The sequence below is a fragment of the Oryzias latipes genome, chromosome 17 (assembly GCF_053564925.1).
Source record: "Oryzias latipes strain Hd-rR chromosome 17, Olatipes_Hd-rR_3.1".
Taxonomy (NCBI): Eukaryota; Metazoa; Chordata; class Actinopteri; order Beloniformes; family Adrianichthyidae; genus Oryzias; species Oryzias latipes.
Window position 1 is genome coordinate 19,457,677 of NC_136253.1, and position 23,935 is coordinate 19,481,611.

General features: G+C 38.3%; 1 protein-coding gene across 1 annotated transcript in view; it reads right to left on the reverse strand.

Annotated features, from left to right (window-relative positions):
* The window catches only part of LOC101168518 (vertebrate ancient opsin), a 112,692-nt gene that overhangs the window by 22,256 nt on the left and 66,501 nt on the right, over positions 1-23,935 (reverse strand). Inside the window, exon 3 of the mRNA XM_023965347.2 lies at positions 13,703-13,936. Coding sequence (XP_023821115.1) covers positions 13,703-13,936 — 234 coding nt within the window. The remainder of the gene's footprint in view (positions 1-13,702; positions 13,937-23,935) is intronic.

The window sequence follows — 23,935 nt, forward strand, 5'->3', positions numbered from 1 at the left end:
TGATGACATGTGATTCATAAGGAGCTCTAAAAAGTCGTCTTAAAGTGAAATTACTGTGTTACACTGTTAGAACAGCAAATGAGGGCATGAGAATTTAACCTCTGGAGCATTTTTACACTCCATAAATGTGTACTGATTGCAAATGTGCTAAATTTTCTTGCAGATGTTTTTTTTTTTAATTTACTTGTAGTTTTATGATGTGCTTTACATGTTTCGACAGACTCACACTTCTGTTGATCCAGTTTAAAATATCCATTTTATGAGGATTTCTATGAACCTTGTTAATTTAAATATAATTATCAATGCAATATAAAGTAGGTTTGCTGTTACTTTTATAGAAAGCTTTTTTTTGGTCTGATCGAGGTATATGAAAAAAAAAGTTTTCTATCATATGCAGCTCTCACTGTGAAGAGAAGAAAAAAGAGCCGCAGTTGATATTACTGTCAAATGATGCATGCAATAGAAAACAATTTAAACTCAAATAATATTAGTCACTAAAAAAACAAAACAACTGAAACTCTTTTTAGGAAGGAGTTGCATCAAGATAATGATAGTTTGCAGCCTGAAGAAGCTGTGACTGGACAAATAACAAATTTGAGGCACCTGACGAGTATCAGACAGAATTTATTTTTTAAGTCTTTTTTTTCTGGATGCCCTTACAGACAAGTATAAGGAATAACATGTCAGTCCATGCTCATCCATAGAATTAAAAGATAATACAGCGTGGCATGCGGTTCTTTCCCACTGATAAAAGATTTAAAATGTCAAAGTGATGAGGGAACATAACATTTGTCTCCAGTGTTGTCATGAAAAAGGAGTAAATCAGGCTTCAGTAAAAATCTCTGACCTACCAGGAGACAAACCAGCTGGCCCTTCAGAGGCTCAGCTATCCTTTGAGTTTCTCATGAATAAAAACTCCTGTTAACACATTTTGGAATTAAATATTTAAGCAGCGGTGGAGAAGATTAGAGGGAATTCCAGCACCTGAGCAAATATCTTGATAACTCATAACAGTGAAGACTTTGATTCTGCATAAACAGTCTGTTTACAATAGTTTACTTTAGACTTTACCAATGTTTAGTCAACTGCAGCTCATTCATCATTTTTGGCTTGTTTGAGTGAGTTTCTGCTGAGTAACAAGTGGTGTGAACAAGATTTAGTGTCTTTCTTCAACTTTAAGTTTTAACTTTATTTTAAAGAGAAAGGTTGCAGCATTTGTGTAATGCTTATTGTAGGTTGGCATAGAAAACAATAAACTTGCAAATGTGACAGCTCTGATACAAAATGAAGCTTGAATGGTGTGTGCCCTAAATTCACACCAAAATGTCACAGAGACATTGTGGACCGTCACATATACGGATCTTGATTTTCTATGTTTTTGCCTACTTTTTTGTGTTTACTTTATCCTTACAAAATGGGTGTTTTGTGATCTAAAGCGTTTTAAATCTATTCACACAAAGGGTGTATTCAGACTAGACACATTTGGTTCGCTTAAAGAATGAATCAGAGTTCGTTAACCCTGATTATCTGTAAATTTTCAGTCTGAATACATCCAAGTGAACCCTGGTCTGGGACTACAAAAAGCTCTCTGAACCATCTTTTGAGAGGCTCTCCGAATGTTTTAATTGGACTGAGCTCCGGTTTGCTCTGAGGTTTTCTTCCGTCTGAATAGTACTCCACCACAGTCGTGCTCAGAGCGGACCACCTGAACGAAAACCGCCACTGTAGCCGGGCATTACGGGATGTAAACATTGTAGGAATGAACCATAAGCCGTCGACAAACATGGAGCAATGATGAGACAAAGCAACTCATTGAAATTTGGTTGGATAAAGTCAGGCTTATTAACGCTGCTCACACCGTTTTCCCGACAATCTATGTGTCACAAACACTTATCAGTGTACCTTCATACCCGGTAGCAACCGCCTTGCAAAAAAAATGTTGTACCTGACGTTGATGCAAACGTTTAAAAATTGGGTCACCGATAGTGAACTAAGGACTGCATAACGCAAAACTTCATTATTCTTTCTCTTGTTGGTTTGCTCCGGCCTCGTAATTTTTGGCCAATGACTGAAGAGATGAATTAATTAACTTTTAATTGAATACGTGTAAATGAATCAAGGTTCTCATGAAATAAATACTTGGAAAAAAATACAAGCAAATAAACTTGACTTTCTTCTGTTTATTGAGTCCTTTGTGTGTGTGCACTTTAAAAAAATGTAGAGGTCATTTAAACACTGGACATGCTTTTTTTTTTATATTATTTTGCATTTGATCTATTTTGGAGCTAAATAAAAGCAATGATAATTGATTTAAAATATCATCCTCATAGATCATTTTAATTCTTTATTTTATAACAGGTGATTATAAGTGAGAATTAAGAATCAGACTCATTAAGAATTGACACATAACTGACACAAACAGATGTTTGGGTACAAAACAATGAAAGCAGTTGAAACACTTAAGCATTAATACCTCAGAATGTGTTTACCTATTATTCTTCCAGGTTAATTTTATCACAATAATATCTTAATAATCTTCTAAAACACTTAAACATAACATATAATGTAGTGACATGCACATTTTAACCTGGAAACAACTTGTCTTTCATAGTTTAGTATAACTTTAAAACACTTGTTCAAGTCTCAAGAAAGCCATCGATGCAAATTCACTTTCAACCGAATCATTTTGAAATGGCACGATTTGGTTTATCAGGTCATTTGCAGAGGTTGGGGATATCAAAACGCCTCACACAGGATGTGTGATGATGAAAAAAACGATGGCATTTTTTTCAGGACATAACAATCCAACATGGTTTCATGTTGAACTTCATCAGTAAATGTTACGCTACATTCAATGGGATAATCAAGTGAACACTTCCAATGAAAAGTCAATGTAAACCCTTGAATATACGAATTTCTGGCTTTCACGTTCACATGTCGCTAACCAGGCTTTTAAGTTGTTAGCGACGTATCTTACAACTCTTGACAAATCTTGACTCAAATCAGACTCCACGGGAAACAAAAAACTTGTATTCAAAGAGAAAGTTGACAGAGTGAAAACTTACCTATAATCCTCTTATTGTCAGACATCCTCAGACATGTTGGCAGTCGGTGCTCCTTACAGAGACAACTTCACACCAGCTGCTACTTGTATCTGTACAGCATTTTTAGTCTTCAACTCGCCTCAACTCATAGTTTCCATAGTAACGGGCTGGGAGGAATTGAAGACTGAAAATGACATACAGGACATTTGGTGTCCCCTTTTTTTCCTCTGTCTCAGGATGCAGCCAGGTGTATTATTTGCTGGATAAAGCAACTCTGCAAGTCAGTTAGTTGTGGTGGCAATGGAGGGCATGCTCAACAACAAATCAACTTTTAATAATACCTCTGTGAAGAAAGTTTACTCTTCAGAGCAAAACATTACTCTTGAATGGCTTTGAAAAAGTAAAAAAAAAAAAAAAAATAAGATTTATTTTCCAATATACAGCAGTGTTCATAATTTTCCGTACAGTACATGAAATCCCTCTGACTGACTCTGAGGGGAATATTTTCACAGAATTTTGTGCTTCACTTAAACCACAGCGAGATTTGAAAGATTACACTCAGAAAAAGGTATTATCTGTGCACTCCAGAGGGACAATCTTGGTAATCTTCAGTTGCTTTTTTCTTTGCGCCAGGATGAAGAGAATAAATCTTGAGTAAATGTATTATGTACAAATAGATTTGTTCGGAAAAGCCAATGGAAAAAGTTAAGACCTAACCAACATGGACTTTTGAGAAGTTAACTTTTGAATCAAAGTAAATGGAATTAACAGAATAAGGTTTTTGGATGCACATAGCAAAAATATGCCCTCTGAACTGTTAATAAAGTGTTTATTACCACATTAAAAATGCTCGGTTGGTAAGGTGCAGGACTGTCATGCAGGAAACCCGGGTTCGATTCCCAGGGCGGAACGAACAATTAATGGTAATGGGAAATGGGGCAATTACCATAACAATGGAAATGGGGCAATTACCACAACAAAGACGGGCAATTACATCACCCAGTGAGGGTCCTTGGGCAAGACCCTTAACGTTAATGCCTACCTCACAACATGAGAGACAATGAACCACATGTCATGCCGGCTCAGACGTCGCCCGGCCAAACAAGGTCTGCGTCAGGTGCTGAGGAACCAGAGCACCCTGATGGAAAGTGGGCTACTGGAACAAGACGGAAATGGACTAGATGTGAGAACAAGGTTCTGTTAGAATGCTACTACTCAAGTAATCCCACCCAGAGGGGTTACATGCAGAGAATGTGGAATGAATGGATGCTTCGAAACCCACAATCAAGGCTAACTGCCAAACAACTGGTAGCTCAGTGCTCTGACATCCACAAACGGTAACTCCTATCACAACTTGAGATTGAAGCGATACAATACAATGCCACGGGAGAGCCAGAACAACAGGTCAGAGAGGAGGTTATGCCACACTCCCACCCTGAGATTGGGTACACAGCCCCAACAACCACAATTACGCTGAGCGAGGCAGCAATTGACCTGAAAGACAAGATCATGTCTACAATGAACACTAGGCAACCCCGACACCAACTACAACGGTTAAGTGACGTACCTGAAAGTCTACTGGAAACTGTGAATGAAGCATTGAGGGCAATTACTACCACAAACATTACAGAAACCAATGAACTGGTTTACACTTCAGCAGCAGTGATCCTTGAGATGCTTGGTTACAAGAGCAACCATGGAAGAAAACAGTACCCACCATGGAAGCAACGGTTAGAGGCCAAAATCAAGGCAACTCGGAAAGATGTGAGTAAGCTGACAGAGGCTCAAAGAGGTACAATGAGAAAGCAAGTACCTAAGAGATACAGCCAGATGCCCATACCTGAAGCACTGGAAACTGCCAAACAAAGGCTCCTAGCCTTGAGCAGCCGCCTAAAGAGGTACACAAGAGACAATGAAGCCAGACGAATAAACAGGCTCTTCGCAACTCAACCTGCAAAAGTGTACGCTCAGAGGCAGGGTCAAAACAGCCGAGCAGACCCACCAAGGCTAGAAACTGAACAGTACTGGAAAAGTATATGGGAGAAAGAGACAGCACATAACAGCAAAGCCCAGTGGCTGGTCTCTCTGAGAAAAGAACATAGCAACCTCCCTGAACAGAATCCAGTAACCATCACAGTGGCAGACATCCAAGAAAGAGTCTCAGGTATGAAGAACTGGACAGCACCGGGCCCTGACATGATACATGCCTACTGGCGAAAGAAGCTTACCGCACTCCACGAGCGCCTGGCAGCACAAATGAACCAGCTGCTAAGGGATGGGACTCACCCCGAATGGCTAACGGAAGGGCGAACGATCCTGATCCAGAAGGATCCCTCAAAGGGTGCAGTCCCATCCAACTACCGGCCAATAACCTGTCTGTCCACAACATGGAAGCTCATGTCAGGCATCATTGCAACAAAGATAAATAGGCACATGGATCAATTCATGAGTAACACACAGAAGGGCATTGGTAGAGACTCCAGAGGAGCCAAACACCAACTCCTGGTCGACAGAACAGTCGCTCAAGACTGCAAGTCACGACACACCAACCCGTGCACAGCCTGGATTGATTACAAGAAGGCCTATGACTCAATGCCACACACATGGATCACTGAATGCTTGGAGCTGTACAACATCAACAGGAATCTAAGAGCCTTCATAGGAAACTCAATGAAGCTGTGGAAAACCACCCTTGAAGCCAAGGGGAAGCCACTTGCACAAGTGTCCATCAAATGTGGGATATACCAAGGTGATGCTCTGTCCCCACTGCTGTTCTGCATAGGTCTCAACCCCTTCAGTCAAATAATCACCAAGACTGGCTATGGATACCGACTCAGAAATGGGGCCAACATCAGTCACCTCCTCTACATGGATGACATCAAGCTATATGCTAAGAGCGAGCGTGACATTGACTCCCTGATCCACACCACCAGGATCTACAGTACTGACATTGGGATGTCATTCGGGCTCGAGAAATGCAGCCGGATGGTGACAAAGAGAGGCAAGGTAGTCCACACAGGAGGGGTCTCACTCCCAGAAGGAACAATAACAGACATCGAGGACAGTTACAAGTACCTTGGAATCCCGCAGGCAAATGGCAACCTGGAGCAGGCAACAAGGAAAGCTGCAACAGCTAAATACCTCCAACGAGTAAGGCAAGTCCTGATAAGCCAGCTCAATGGCAAAAATAAGACCCGGGCAATAAACAGCTACGCACTGCCCGTTATCAGATACCCTGCAGGAATAATAAGATGGCCAAAGGAAGAGATACAGACCACGGATGTTAAAACACGAAAGCTCCTCACCATGCATGGAGGGTTCCATCCCAAATCCAGCACCCTGAGACTGTATGCTAGCCGCAAGGAAGGAGGCCGAGGACTAGTGAGCGTAGAAGCCACTATCCAGGATGAAACATCCAAGATCCATGAATACATCAAACTCAAGGCCCCAACTGACAGGCTGCTCAGTGAATGTCTCAGGCAATGGAGAACAGAGGATACAGTGCTGGAGGACAGATCCTCATGGGAGGACAAACCCCTGCATGGGATGTACCACCGGACCATAACTGAAGTGGCTGATATCAAGAAGTCCTACCAATGGCTAGAAAGGGCTGGCCTACAGGACAGCACTGAAGCGCTCATCCTGGCAGCCCAGGAACAAGCCCTGAGCACCAGAGCAATAGAGGCTCAGATCTACAACACCAGACAAGACCCAAGGTGTAGGCTGTGCAAAGAAGCGCCTGAAACAATCCAGCACATAACTGCAGGGTGTAAGATGCTGGCAGGGAAAGCATACATGGAGCGCCACAATCAAGTGGCTGGAATAATATACAGGAACATGTGTGCAGAATATGAACTGGAAACCCCAAGGTCAAAATGGGAAACACCTCCGTTGTAGAGAATGAGAGGGCAAAGATCCTGTAGGACTTCCAGATCCAGACTGATAGGATGGTAATGGCGAACCAACCAGACATTGTAGTGGTGGATAAAGAACAGAGGAAAGCCGTTGTGGTGGATGTGGCAGTGCCAAGCGATGGGAACATCAGGAAGAAGGAACATGAGAAACTGGAGAAATACCAGGGACTCAGAGAAGAACTGGAGAAAGCCTGGAAAGTGAAGGTGACAGTTGTGCCTGTGGTAATTGGAGCACTTGGGGCAGTAACCCCCAAGCTGGAGGAGTGGCTACAACAGATACCTGGAAAGACCTCAGACCTCTCAATCCAGAAAAGCGCAGTGCTAGGAACAGCTAAGATACTGCGTAGGACCCTCAAGCTCCCAGGCCTCTGGTAGAGGACCCGAGCTTGGAGGAGAAACCACCCGCGGAGGGTGAGAGGGGCGTTTTTTTTTTTTTTTTATATATATCAGTTAACATAACCCATTGAGAGCCCTTCCCATCCAGAGAGGTTACATGCAGACAAATGACATAAATACATATATATATGTGTCAGTGTGTGTGTGTGTGTTTTAAACACACATATATACACATGTATATACATTTACACATATACATGCCTATGTGTGTATATAGTATGTTTCTTTTTCACTGGTCCTGTTCAGCAGCTGAGCAAACAGATCAGAGCTGAACAGTGTTGAACAGATTTTATTGTTAGGGGGTTATAAATCTATAAATAGAATTAGAAAATAAATTTACCGCTTTATACCAAAGTGCATAAAAAGAAAAGAATCAGCAATAAATATGTTTTCTGATGGTTTCCATCAACTGACAAGGTTTACTTCATAAAAATTTCACTCCAGTCTATATCTGTTAACGTGGTGAACTTTTATCCAAACTCTCCAGGGCTGCTTGGACACAAGTTGCAAACTAATAAGCTTCATTGCCCGTTATGAAAAATGACTAAACACATATTTTGGTGCCTTGGTAAAAATAGAAAATAAGTAAACAGAGTGGTCAGTTGCATGGCTAAGACAAAAGTTAATTAAAAAAAAATAACACAAACACCTGATAAACAACATAAGATAGCTGCTTCCTGTCTTTCTTTCTAATAAGGCAGCTTCATAAGATTTCAGAGATAAGTCAGTGACGAATTTTGGTCACATAACACTCCCAGCACCCTTTTTAATCATATTTTTACAGCTCATTTGGCAGCTGTTGATTGTAAAATACTCCATTTTATTCCTGTCTTTCAGCTCTGTTCTAACACTTTTAAAGGAAGCTGTATTAACTGCAAAATCATTAAAATTGTTTGGCCTGATCTGGGTCTATGATAAATATATTTTTTTTAATTACGTATTTAATGAAAAAAATGTAAGTATATCTACTTATGTAAACAAATAAAAAGCGAGTTCATGATTTGTAAGCTAAAGGCTATGTCACACAGCTACTATGTACATTTTGCACATAATGCACAGAAGGAAATTGGTCATATGTGCATACATTTGGAAAGGTAAGAAGTTGTGGTTTGTATGTGAAATTTTTAAAGATGTATCATGAATGAACCACATTAAATCCCAGAAGAAATACGAATAAACCACGCAAAGAACACAAAAATCAACATAGAACATGAACCGTGTGTGATTATGGAGCTGTTTATGCGCAATTGATTAGTTATCTATGCGTCGATTATATATGCAAAATATAAGATACATGGGTAGTACATGTGTGAAAAGACTTAGATATACGTGGAACGGTCATGGAACCCACAAATTTGCGTATTCATATCACAAAAAAACGTGAACACGTTTTTTTTTTTTTAACAAGCAACTTTGCTAAAGCTGCCTGTCTATTAATCGTAACAACAATAAGATATCTTTAAAAAAAAGAAAGAAAGATCGTATTTCATTGCAAATTTGAACTCAGAAGTGCAAAGGGAAGTGTAACATTTATAAAAGCTAATTGAAGCATGTGTAACATCACCAGCCCCCTTTTAGTTTGGGGAAATCCCCAAAAACAGTTAATTAAATTTAACAAATCAAATCATATTAATAAAATTGTCCAGCAATAGATGTTGGGAGTTTGTTCCAAATTGTTTTATTCATGACGCCATTGAGTTCATCAAACGGTAGAAAAATAGAAAAAAATGTTTTTGCTGCACTTTTGATTACATAGAGTGAAGGAAAATTATTAAATAAATCTGTATTTTAGCTAATCTACAACATTTAACCAGCAAACTCAATCAATAACTACTGTATACTATTACATGTAAGAAAAGACAATTGTTATCAACTGAATGTGAGACTTTAATTTATGGTTTATTTTTAACTCCTAAAACTAAAGTATGTTAAAAAGATTATTTTAATTCAATCAGTCATAATAATGAGTCACTATAGTTAGTCATTATAAAGTTTTTGCTCTCTGGATCAGAACATCTAATTTAAATTCAACAAAGACTCTTGCTGGAGAAGAATTATCTAATTTTCAGAATCTTGGATGCATTTCAGCCATTGTGTTCAGATCCAAACTTCATCCTGGCTGAACCTGAAAGTGCTTCATAAATAAAACTCCAGCAGAATGATTAAACAAAACTTGCTTTTTTCACCTTCCTCATCGGTTGGTGGAATTAATTAAAATACAGGCAAAAGATGCACGACAAACAAGACACTCTGTTTGAGGTCTGCTGTGGTTAATTATTCGGTTTCAAAGACTGTGAATGCCTTATTCCTGAAACGGTTCATTCAAAATGTATGCAGAGCTGGTTTATAATCAGATGCGGCTCCTCACATGTGTACCGCCAGAGCCACGATGTGAGGAATTACTGATAAAAAAATGTCTGATGTTGAAGTTCATTTCCCTAGCTTGCCTGCCTTTTAGCTTTCATCCTGTCCCCTGTCTCACTGGCCTTTCAGCTACAAAAACCGTAAGTAGGGCCAGCACTGTCGCCGAAAGCCAAATAATGTGTCTGGGCCCTTCCAATTGTGACACATGTGTACTTTTATTTTTTTCTCCACAACAAAAGAGCTTTGGAAACTAACTTTTTTTTAGCTAACTTCTTCTAGATTGCAAAACATTGTTTTTCAGGTTGGTTTTTCTCTTTTTTGTATGCTTCTTTTTTGTTATTCAGTTTCTATTGCAGAAAGTTTTAACTTTCATACTCCAGATACACTTAATAGGGTATTATATTGAAAATGTCAAAACAGATGTCAAAACAACATTAAAAAAAATGATGAGGTAACACTTTATATTAAGATTCCTTAACAAGCTTTGTTAACACATTAACAAGCATTATAAATTAATTTATAGGGTGTTAGTAAGACATTTATTAGTACATTAAGTCTAATAAGGTTTATTAAATTACTTAGTTAACACATTTACAAGCATTATTATTAGGATGTTTTCAAAATGCTAATGATGCATTTACTGATATTATAGGTGCCTAACAAATGTGTCAGTGTTAATAAGCTTAATAGGATTTATTAACAACCTTTGTTAACAAATTAAGAAGTATTATTATTGTTTGGGGTTCTAGTAAGATATTTATTAGCATTATAGATGCCTGACACAAGCCTAAGTGTTCATAAGCTTAATAAGTTTTATTAACTAACGTAACAAATTAATAGGCTTTATTAATGTGTCAGATGCTAGTAAGATATTTATTAGCATTATAGATGTCTTGCAAATACCTGAAAGTGTTAATAAGATTTATTAACATCTAAAGTCAGACCATTGTCTTCTAAATCCATATTTCTAAACTGCTTATAAGCTTTACAAATGTATTAATTAACTTTGTTAATAGTTTATTAATTGTTTTGCAGCACCCCATCTAAAGTGTGGACGTTTTTTAATGCAAACAACCACAAAGCATAAAGATTGTAAAAAGAACTTTATGACATTAAAACAGACTAAACATACACAAATTGTTCTGTAAAAGATATATAAAAATTTAATTCAGACAAATAATTTTTTTTAAAAAACATATATACTGTTGTTGGATGACTAGCATCATAGCTAATAAGGATAAAGTATTAGCATCTATCCTGAGTGAAACATTCATTGCAAATCCCATCACCAGGAGACAGTTCTCTGCATTCAATGCCAATAGCATTCAACCACTGTTGCCTTGCTTCAAAGTCCACAATAAAGTTACACAAGCCAGTCATTTTTGAAGAACGACGACAATAAACCTACAGGAGCCATGCTAAAGCTAACACGCTAACGACCGACCGGTGCAGAATCAAAGACGGGCGGGGCTTTTTTCGTCACCTGTGTGAAAGCAAAGTCTAAGAGGCCATTCAATTGGCTGAAAGTGAGCACGCCTGTTTTGCTGATGAGTTTGATTGACAGATTCATTAGCCAATGGTGACATTGGTTAACCTGCCCATCTTTGATTCATAGATGGGCAGGTTAGCGTGTTTATTATAATGCTAATAAATATCTTCCTAGCATCTGACACATTAATAAAGCCAAATAATTTGTTAAGTTAGTTAATAAAACTTATTAAGCTTATGAACACTTAGGCTTGTGTCAGGCGTCTGTAATGCTAATAAATATCTTACTAGAACCCCAAACAATAATAATACTTCTTAATTTGTTAACAAAGGTTGTTAATAAATCTTATTAAGCTTATTAACACTGACACATTTGTTAGGCACCTATAATATCAGTAAATGCATCACTAGCATCTTGAAAAATCCTAATAATAATGCTTGTAAATGTGTTAACTAAGTAATTTAATAAACCTTATTAGACTTATTGTACTAATAAATGTCTTACTAACACCCTATAAATTAATTTATAATGCTTGTTAATGTGTTAACAAAGCTTGTTAAAGAATCTTAATATGAAGTGTTACCGATGATTTAAGCTAATATGTCTTAAATGGCCTCTGCCATGCTTTTACGTTTATTATAATATTCATTTCTTTCAAAAAGAATCCCCAAAGAGGTATTTTGATCTCTTAAAGCATTCTGAGTGCTGCTCTAAAAACCTTCACTCTGGCCACTCCCAACCAACAAAAACGAGTGGGTCCTCACTTTGTGACGAACAGCCCCTTCTAGGAATAGTCTGCACTGCCAGCACCGCCACGGAGCTAGCAGGATTTGGCAAAAATGCCTGTATTTTATTTGCACAATATGCACATCCATCTTTGCAAAAGTTTGGATGTTGTTTGTTGTTGTGGGCGAGATGCTGACACGCTGCCGAGGCTGACTCTAGGTTGACGTCAGGAACTTTTGTCATAAGGTGCATTAAGAAAGACAAAATAGTCAGAGAAAAGTCTGCCAGTCAGTCAGACTTCATTAACTACGTTCACAGTAACTCTAGGACTTGTTTTGAAACACGCTATATGTCAGTGTGTTTGCAATACCTGTCACTCCCAACCTTGTTTGCACGAGTAAAAAATAAAAGCAGACTGATATTGCACAAAAAAACGTTACTTTGACTACGCTAAATTACAGACTGTTAGTAACCATTAAAAAAAAAACACAGTTTGACACCATTATACATTAGTCATATTACCATATTCACAAAAACACCCAACCTTGTTTGTAACTCATAAAAAACAAAAAGCAGACTGGCAATTTGACAGAGCGCCTCTCAAAATCGCTTCAGCATCGATAAGCACAACCAGAATTAATCGATATTTAAGGCACTCGGGATTATATGGCGCTTTTTTTTGTAAGTGCACCTTACTGTGTGGACAATACGGTAATATTATTTTTTGTAAAAAGGCAAAAATAAGACCAAAAATTGGTTTGGCCACACACATTTAAAAAAATTCAAACGACCCAACCAGTCTGGTAGATTCCATTTCATTTTCTGGGTTTTTGCAATGGATTTTTATAATGTTCCTCAAAGGTGACATGAATTCAGTTCTCTGTCAGCGTTAACTGAAATGTTTTAGTAAGAGCCCTTACTCAAAGTTATTAACTACCAGACTGTTTAGTCATAGTTTTTAAAGGGTGTTTGATTGATTTATGAGACATGGTGTGAATTCAGTTAGGTGACAACATTTGAATTGTATTTTCATATGACCTGTAATGCAGTGCAATGACATAAGATGAAAAGGAATGACACCTCTTTCCTGGACATAATTTGTAAGTTATTTTACTGTCATAGAGTGAGATCTTATATTCATCCACTCCCCAAACAAAATTGCCTGATGCTACTGCAAAAACTGAAATTTAAGAAAGTAAAAAGATCCTTGTTTCAAGAAGAAAATGTGTTATGGTCTGCCTTGCAAGAAATATAATCGTTTTGAAGGATGTTTTTCAACAGCAAAATACTCTAAAATGTCTTTGTGACTGAAGTTATTCTTAAAAATAAGATTTTTTACCCCCATTGGCAGTTTTTTTTTTTGCTAATAAAACAACATTTTTTTTAGATTTTAAGATTTTTTGACTTCTTTCTGGGGGGGGGGGGGGGGGGGGGGGGCACCTGTTTATGCAGTGTTAAATAATGAGGAACTCCAGTGGTTCCTAATTTGTTTCCTAAATGAGCAGAGTGCTTTTCATTTAATTCCTATCTGTTTATTTGAGAATACTAACTTGTATTTTCCCTTCTAAGAGATAAGAAATTGTGGTTCAAATTTAAATAAAATCTGTTTAATCATTCACCAACCACTCATCTATGAAGAAATGTAGATGTTTGCCTGAAGAGTTATTTTATAAACACCTAAATCGAATACTTTGACCAATTTTAAATAACTTTCTTGAGAAAACTAACATTACTGGGTAAGAGTACGTCCTGTTATTTCCAGTCCTCACCTGTTTATTCATAAAGACATAGATGACTGGGTTGATGGCAGTGCTCGTCTTGGCCAGGACCGAGGGAATGATGCTTGCCTCTGGTGTGACCAGGTCCGGTGGTCCGAAGGTGGCCAGCAAAGCCATGATACCATATGGCAGCCAGCACAGCAGGTAACAGATCACCATGATAACCACCATAAACAACACTCGCTGCTCCCGTTTTCTGCTCACTGACACATTGATCCCACTCACCTGGAAACAATAATGAAACAGAAGGGAGAGAAAGACAAGTAAGTGCTAGATCTGCCATGATGACACAGTGTGTTCAAACTTTAGGCTTTGACATCTAGATTTCCACACCTGAGGGAGCTGCTAGAGGAGGAGGTTGTAAAATGATATGTTTTAGTGAAGGTTGGGTTCAAGTGGAGAAAAATAGAGGTTTGACAATGGAAGCACAAAGGGAGACAGGGTTAGACAATTTAGACAAGGAATACAACCATACATAGACTGTGATCATCAATGGAATGGGAAGCTGAGGAAGAAACAACTACAAATGTTACACTGTCAATTTTAGATCTCTTGAAATTGTCAGACCCCGCCCACAAAAAAGGAACTGTCAAAGCTCTGTATATTGTTTTAATATTTGACACAATGGATAAGATCCATGAATCAATGTTTTGTCGGGCTTTTGTGATAGGTCCTAAACTCAATTTTCCAAAAAAACTTCTCTTCTCCCTTGAGGAACTTCAGAACAAAGTAACATGTCTTTTGGTTTATTTGTTATAAAATGTGCAGTCAGACACTGTTGTGCTTTTTGCTGCAACTTTTCTCTTGGCAGCAAATTCATTTCATTCCAGTCTCCAATTGTACTGTACGACAATTTTTAGGGCCACCCAAAAAAAAAAAAAAAGGAAAATTACGAGATTTTATCTCGTAAATTTACGACTTAAAATCTCGTAAATTTGCGAGAAAAAAGTCATAGATTAACAAGTAGAAAACACTGAAGTTGTCTGTTTATTGGAGCCTAGTTTGAAGATGAAATATGTGGAGCCTTTTGTTTGGCGACTCCAAATCAGATTATTTTCAGTGGAGCCGGCTTCCCGGGGTTCAGTGTCAGTAAAGCGGAGTCTCATCTGTAAAATAAGGAGATCAGAGACACGTTTGGGTGCAGAGGACCGCTGCAGCCTTTATTTTCCTCTTCATTCACTACCCTGAAGTTCATTTGTCACTTTCCGTCATGAACCTGTCATCCGAACACCAATGCGGAAGTAAACAGTGTTACATATGCCCCCTCCTCCAGATGAAACGTCCCGTTTCAGTATAAAACAACAAAGATGAATGAAAATAGATAAATAGCATTAGAACGTTGAAAAAGCAAAAAGTGCTCCTCCTCCTCAGACGGAAACGTCACACAAACGTAGAGATCTTGTCTTTGGAAGAGGAAGAAAGGATTCAAGTGGACAGGTGCAGGGATACCGATGGCTTCGGGCTGCAGAGATCCTGCAAACCAACCATCAATAAATAAAACTTTAATAAATTGTAAATCAAACAAATGAGCTTCCAGACATTTGGAACGTTATTAATAAACATTCAGCTCACCTGTTAATTTGAGTTTAGTCGGTCTGCTCTGCTGCTGCGCAGCGTTCACCAGCTGCTGCTCTGCATGCTCACTTCCACTTTAACCTTGTAAATTTATGAGTTTTTTTCTCATAAATTTACGACTTAAAATCTTGTAAATTTAAAAGTTTTTTTTCTCATAAATTTATGAGTTTTTATCTCCTAAATTTACAAGATAAAATCTCGTAATTTTACTTTTTTGTTTTGGTGGCCCTAATACTCCGTAGTAGTACTGGTCACAATCATTTTTACGTTTTAAAACTATGACATTGACGGCTGAAGACATTAATGGCTGTCTTCGGTGTCGTCTTCCTGACTGTCACTTTGGGACTCACATGATTCTCGTCTTGTTGGATCTAGCAGCTGCTTTCAACACAGTTAACTATAATATTGGATTGCACCATTTAGTGAAGATTCGTGGTGTTGCTTTGAAGTTGCCAGCTTTTATATTTCACAGCTATGTGTAATCGGTCAGGTTGCAATGGTGACAAGTAAGGGAATCACCCCATTCACTGTGAAATGTGACCGTAGTACAGTTGCATGCATATCGTGCCATTTAACGCATATTTATTACAAGTCATTAGAAGACTTGATGGTGGAGGGAACTTGATCCAGAAATTAGATGTTTCCAAATTCCAGGTTTTAAAAAACAAAACTGATATTACTGCATTCTGAGCGCAAGAGAGGGTTAACATTTATTTCATTCTGACATTGTTTAAAAAACAATACATTTTCACTGCATTTTTACTTTCTAATGCAACTATAACTTCAGCATATTCGATCAAGATATGGAACAGGGGGCAAATTAAATTTAAAAAAAGTATATATATACCACCTACCTTGTCTTGTCTCTACCATTAATTAACTACAAACCTGTTATAGATGTAAGCATCTTCAGAAAAACTTTGCACTTGTGAAAAAAAAGCCATAAAACCATAATCTTAAACATCCCTTAATATCACTGTAAATGACATACCAAACCATTGAAACGCTGAAGAAAATCACATCATCGGGCTTGAATAGTATAAACCACATTCAGAAGTTTGTCGCAGTTATCATGGACATAATCTGCATATATTTTGGATAAATTATCTGCATTTGCCATGTTGATTTCTAGTTATTTTTTTACATAATAATTTAAGTAATTCATCTTTGTCATGTGCTTTATTGATACTTCAGGATTCTTAATTCTGTCTGATAAAAGCTAGGAACTGGATATTGATAGATCATGTAATAAAATGGTTACGGTATAACTGGGGTGGGATTATGTAAGTTCGCCTCCTTCCACTCACTTTCAAGCAATCTTTATTAATATGTCTAATTATCTTAAGATTGATTCATCATTGTATGAATATATAACTGATGATTGTATTGTTTTTGTGTATTATACTTATTTGATTGCTTGAAATAAAACATTTCAAATCAAATCAAAGTGCCAGTAGTAGCTCCGGGTAATATTCCTTACTGTTCTTTATTACTTTTTTTCTTCATCCCTCCTCATTTTTCATGCGCAGACAGACACATGTAAAATTAGAGAGAACATTTCTGCCACCGTGCTACCTCCATATGTGCCACATGTTGAATTTTAACTCTCTCCTTAAACCTCGGCGGCTGCCGCGTGGGGCGTTAAAATACAATTGCCGCTGCCTGATTACAAGTGCCGTATGGCCATTGTGTGGCCACCTGCCGAATCTGCTGAAAAACAGTCATTTAAGTCGCCATACTGTGGCATTTTGGCATATGTGACCGTAGCGTAAGTGGGAATAGAAGAACGATAGTGGTGTTGCAGTTGTTGTAACACTGTTAATATGAACATTCCCTCCCCCCTTATGCGTTCATTTTAACTGACTATACCACTAAACTCACATGAGCAGAAAGAAGTACATTGACATCAACCTTTTCTCTCTATTATACTGCATTTATCCCACAATGGGAAATTTGTTCCCCGCATTTGACCCATTCCCTGGGGGAGCGGTGAGCTGCAGACGAGCCGCGCTCAGGAGGCAGCAGCGTTCAGGGTCTTGCCCAAGGACCCACTGGGTGATGTTAATTGATATGGCAATTGCCCCAGTACCATTGTTCATTCCCCTTCGGGAATCGAACCCTGGTTTCCTGGTAGTCTCTCACCTTACCAACCGAGCTACCCAGCCACTACGAACCTGAGCTGTCTCTGCATGTCTGCCTCATGGCCACATGTCAACGACTGTCACTCAGTTTCATTAGCACTGAGTTAAATGCTTACAGGTCTCTTTTTTTTTTCACTCATACAAGGGAGGTTAAATTTTGAGTTATAAGCAAATATGCTGTGCGAAAGTGCACAGAGAAGCAGAAAAATATGAATATTTAAGCTTTTTGAGAAACGAGAAGGCCCCACTGATCTGTCTTTGTCCTTCTTCTGACTACTTGACATGAAGAAAAATTACTCTTGCCACTCAAATCTCTGTGTTTGTACAAATGTGGGTTACAACAATGGGGGTGACGTTTGACTATCTATCACTCTCCTGCCTAATTGTTATACTGAATTGTCTGTAAGCCAAAGCAAACCTTCAATCACTGACATGGTGAAAACCATATTCTTGTACCCATATTCCTATAGCAGACTGACAAAAGAAGTCAATGGCAGTCTGTCTACATATTGCTCATTTGGGCTTTCCAAACCTTTTAAAAAATGACCAAATTCATAGAAACATAAAACCTTGTGGGTTTGCTTGTTTGCCTTATAGGGAGATTCTCAGTATCTATTGGTAACTTTGAAACTTTCCTATATTCCTTTGTTTACCAAAAAGGGGCCTATATCTAAGACAATAATAACTTAGCATGCACACATACAATATGTGATACTTCACAGCAGTCAACTAGCAATGATATGTTAAATCAGAGACATTTGCATTTAAAATGAGATTTCAGAAAGTAGTGTGAGAAAAAAGATTTTTTTGCTTTACTTAAAAAAGGTTCAACTTTTCCAGGAAGGAACGTCATACAAAGGCCAAATCCGAGTTCTTCACCTAACCCTACCAACTGTAAGGGTATTTGGAAGGGTAGAGTTGTCCAAAACAGTTTTTTTATGGGCTAACCCTTGTGGTTGAGGGATGGCGAGCCCTCCGCAGCGAGGGTGTTCCGCGTCGCACTGTGCTGCGGAGGAGAAGTGGTTTTCCTCGCACGGGTGTGCTTTGATGCCCAGAAGTTTACATTTAAATGTAAGTAATGAAATGTAGTGTTTTCAAAAGACCTGTATCCATTTTCTCATTTCAATTTACTTGCATACGCCTCTTAACCTCTTTCACACTCCCCGTTATTTAAAGTCCTCCGCCTTCTTTACCACTGCTCCCTGAAACCTCCCCATTCCATTTGGGTTGCTCTCCTTTCTCTCCACATAGATACTTTTTTTTGCTGCAGCTGACCCACATTCCTCTCTAGATGTTCTTCCACCTGCTTCCTGCTCTCACTACATACCACAATGTCATCTGCAAACGTCATGATCCACGAAGATTCCTGTCCAACTTCATCTGTCAGTCTGTCCATCACAGCAGTAAACAAGATGGGACTCAAAGCTGATCCTTGGCACTGTCCCACCTCCACCTTAAACCCCTCTGTCAAAACCTACAGCACATCTTAGCACAGTCTTGCAGCTGTTGCACATGTTCTTCACAAATCCAATGTATTTCTCTGCTAATTCAGCCTTCCTTACAAAACCACATTTCCTCTCCATGTATTAAAGTTTATCGCTTTACAACTTCTTCTTGTACACCTTGCACAGCATTCTCAAAGTAAATATTGCATCTGTAAAACTCTTCCTTGGCAGGATACTAATAACTTTTTACTTATCTTACCTATTTGGCAAAAAAAATTATGAAAAACCAGCTGAACAGGATTTTCTAAAGATCACATTTTTAATAATTGTACCTCAGAAAGTTTAGTGTACGCATGTCAACACACCCAGCATTTACTGAAAAGTATACTGTAACATGGTAACATGTTCTGGCAGCTGGACCACATATGGCATGGTCCAAATTGTCTGAAATGAGTCTTGTCTATAGCTGTGGAAAGTTCTAAAGAATCTTCTTCTTCCTCTTTCGGCTTTTCCCATCAGGGGATGCTACAGCGAAACAACCTCCCTTTCGAGGATGAGTCGCACGGTTAACTTGGCTATGTTTTACACTGGATGCCCTTCCTGACGCAACCCTCTCAATTTCTGCGGGCTTGGGACCGGCACAGAAGCAGAGAAGGGAATAGGGAGCAGCCCGGATTCGAACCCTGGTTTCATGGACGGAAGGCGCCGCAAACCAACACAAGCTAAACCGGCTCCTTTGGAAAGTTTTAAAGAATAACTCGTTATATTCAAGCCTTGTAAAAACTTTAAAGCTATCAAATATTTTTAATCTAGTGTCTTTATCTAGCAGCATCAGAACATAATAGATGGACGGTTCCATGGACTTGAACTAGAAAATGTAGTTACTGAATTTAAGCCTTTTGTTAGTGTTGTATTCCTCTACTCTTCTATATTGTTAAGATCAGCTGTCATTCATTTTTAGAAAATCCTTTTCTTTCATTCCGTCCAATAGATGTTTTCACCGTTTCAACCAGCAACTGCAGGCTGGTCAAAAATGCCAGCTGATTGATAGAGTGCCCTTACAAGAAACTGTTTCATATGCTAAACTGTAATCCCTGAAGTAGTTTATTAATATTTATGAGTTGATTTCATCTGATGGCACAAATAACTACTGGCTTTTGACAGAAGATTGAATGCTACAAGATTGGTAATGAGCATCAAAACAAATGAATGCTTTAAGTTATGGATGATTGGATGCTGAGCCACACAAACAGCAAGTGATCTGCGTACAGCAGAGCCTTTGTTTATGACAGTTTAAAAAGGGTTATAGATGTTAAAGAGAAAAGTGAGGCTGATGATTCCACGTGTGAACAGGGTATGTTAAGGAAGGAATCACTTTATTTCTTTTGCCATCTTAATTAAACATTTGATAGGTAATATCTCTTGCCCGAAAGAAAAATGTGTCCAGTCTCCTAAATTAAAAAGTACCCACAGATAGATCATCCAAATATTGTGTAAACACACATGCATGACACCTTTAGGATAATAAAACAAAAACATTTCATTTGCAGATAAAAGGGAATGGCTGTATAATGGATCACACCAAAACGTATGAACATTGTTTAAAGATGAGGTATCCCATTGTAGCAACAATGTTTTTGTGATGCATTAAACCCAAGTTTCTGTTCTATGCCTTTTAAAAACAGGTAAAATGACTAAATGTTTATATCATTTCTTGACAGTAGATTACGTGTAAAACAATTTGACTTAGTGTCATAAGATGATATAAATTTAATTTACAATGAATTTGTATTTTAGTTTAGACAATTAATTTGTTTTGATATAAGATTTAACAAGTTTAAGGTCTAACTTTGACTAGAAATTCACAGACATAGAGAAACCTTCGCTCTACAGAGGTGAGGGTCTGAGACACGTGCTGTCTTCAATGTACAATCCTGTTTTGTCTTCTCTGCCCAGAGGACTAGGGTCCCATTCATACCCACCACACAAAAACAATCACTACAAAAACAATCACTACTAAGTGGCGCCACCTCTAAACCACACCAAGACCACCACCATTAGCCAATTATTCTGATTATCATGGATGCTCACATAGCATCCATTTATTTAACTTTTCGTCACACCTCTGAAGTAGTCAGCATGAATTCCCCATCAGCAGTTAGAACTGAAGACACTACTCTAACGCTACGTTCACACCAGGATCGGTAAAGCGCCTTCAAGTGGCCACTTCCAATGAAAAGACCATGTAAATGTGACTAAATGTGCGTTTTGTCTTTCTGCGTTCAAAACTCTTTCGTTCACACACGTGTTAAAAGTTAAAGCACTTAAACTTTGACCAATTAGGGATTCATATTTGGTAGTGATGTACTTGTGGACTTCCTTTTCCGGGTAACAAGCGGACGCATGAGCCTGTTGGGTGCTCTCAATACGATCTTCAAGCAACTTAAAAGTTGATTATCTCCAACAACGAAAAAAGAGACCAAACAATGGCCCCGAAAAAAACCCCAAAACAAATGACAACAATGATATAAAAAAAAAAAAAAAACTCGACAACATCCAAGCTACGTTGTATCCTTTCATGGAGTGAGTGAACGACATCCAGGCTAAGCTAACTCCTCTCACAGAGCTGTAGTGGAATAGTTTTGAAGACTCCGAGCTCAAAATGAGCAACGTTTATTTATTCAAAAAAATAAAAAAATACATAATCAACAAAAAGTCTTCATTTCTTCTTCCTGTAAGTATCCAATAGTCGTATTTTATTTTGTTGGAAACTACTGTGCATCCTGTGTTTTAGATCAATCATTTAAATAACTTAGCTCTAAAGGTTGCGCAGTCAGCAAGATGGTATTTGTATCAAAGTGTTCTTCTCACAGCAAGATCCAGCGCTGCAGAAAACAGCTGAAGTCATGCAAGCTTCTGAGTCTAAAAATCAATAAATCCAAAAAAGTGTATGCTCAAACTATATCCTTAACAGACTGTGCAGACCAAGAACCCAGCAGTGGGCTGTGGTAACGGCAGCGCAAAACAAGTAAACGTGTATGTGACACATTTCTACGGAAATTTCACAAAATACTTGAGTGTACATGTGAACATGCCTAACAGTCATGGTCAGATGTTTGACTATTGTGTTCGTTTGTGGGTTATATTTCACTATTGTGCTCTTTCACCACTTTTCTCTTCAAAGTTTGGCATGAAAAAAACCTGCTTTCAGTCCTTGTTAGACACAATCTTCTTCTGTGGGTTAGGACAGTCTTTTCGTGATCCTGTGATACCAGGCACACATCTATTATCAAAACGTCCTAGCTGTTGGCAAAGCCATCTATTCTAATCACATTGTGTCACATGTAAAAGGATAAATAATGGTGTTTGAAGTGAGAGACGTGGATAAATTATACGGTGGTTCTGTGTCACTTTAGATATTTGACATTAACACTTTTCTGCAGGCATTTCATATTTAATTTTCAGAAGGTGATCTTGAGTCAATTTGTTTTTACATCTACAATAAAAATGTTTTCACATTTGAGTTACTTATAAGGTAAAAGCATGGGGAAATTTGATTTTTTTTGTTGACCAATTTAAAAAGCTGTGATAAAATGTTTAAAACACAAAACAAAACCCTATGCCCATTGGTGCAAATTAGCCATAATAATCTACCTTTAGAAGTCTATAGTTTATCTCTTTATGTCTTAGTCACATTCTAGATTGACCCGTTGCAGCGCATTTTTAGGTTGGAGGGTCATAAAGAGGTGCGGCTGGATCCTAAATGGAGCACGGGTTTGTCTTGCAGTTCCATTGGAATCATGCGGCCACCTTAAGGGAAGTCATGAAAATGGAATGTACCATTATCGAGTGTGTGGTAAATGTATCGTTCAGTACTGTATTTGTCAGGATAAGGTAAGTTGCACATACTTATGATGTACATATGATACTTTGCCACACGCTTGTCAAGGTGCAAGTAATGAATCAAATTAGGCTCATTTCTTACTTTCTAACTGTCATACTGCAAGCATTGGGTGTGCAAACAGCGTTCAAGGAGCGTGCAAGAAGCTTCTGTACGACATGCCTAGGTCTCCTACTTCACCTACTTCACCTTTACTTATAAAATGTTGTGACTACAACATATCACCTGCAGCATGCTTGTTGAAAACATGTGAATGAACTCCTCTATGGTCACACCAAGTGGTCTAAAATCTTAAAATTTTGTGTGACCTCCTGCGGGCCCAGTACAAATATGTCAATTTTTCGCCTCCTAACAGAATCGACCCGTAAGGGAAGTTGAGACTAAGGCATTAAATGCAGAACAACCTGACTTTCTGCTTCTTCATTGCTTTAAATCAATCTGATGCCAAATTTTCAGTAAACAATGATGTATCTGCAAAAATAAATGTGCCTCCTTCTGGGAACAATCATTTAACCCTTGTGCTATCTTAGATGACCCCACCCTTACATTGACGTGTTCTCCCTACCATGACAAAGGTGGATGAAGGTGGAAAGATTTCATGTAATCCGTGGACACCAGTGAAGATCACAAATCATTGAAGAAAAAAGGTTCAGCGCACTGTCTAGTGGGTCTAGATGACCCAACTCCAAATGGTAAAGTGCCTAGGATAGCACAAGAGTTAAAGGAACTGCAGTATTTGGTTACTTAGAACAAATGTGGGTGGTCGGTTAAAACATGGCCTGCACCAAGCTTACATAGCATTGTGACTGTAAATTCAGAGTCCGAATGCAGCACACCTCTTGCATTTTTGTTCTGTCTTCAGCAAGGCTGTAGCTAACTGCTTGCTCTTGAGCAAGTTCAAACACAGACGGCTGGACTTGAGAAGTAACTTATTTACATAATGCAATGTGCTGACACCTCAAACACTCTTTTAATTTTTAGAGTTGTACACTAAGGAGAAAGCTCCATGGGTGTTTAAATCAATACAACAAATGCTATTTCTCTAAATTAGCGAGGGAACTGTTGGGAAAACTACATTTGCTGTCAATGAAGTGAGCTACATTCACTGTGAGATCAGTAATGTTCTATATAATTAGGTTTCTTCTTTTTTAAGACTTGATGC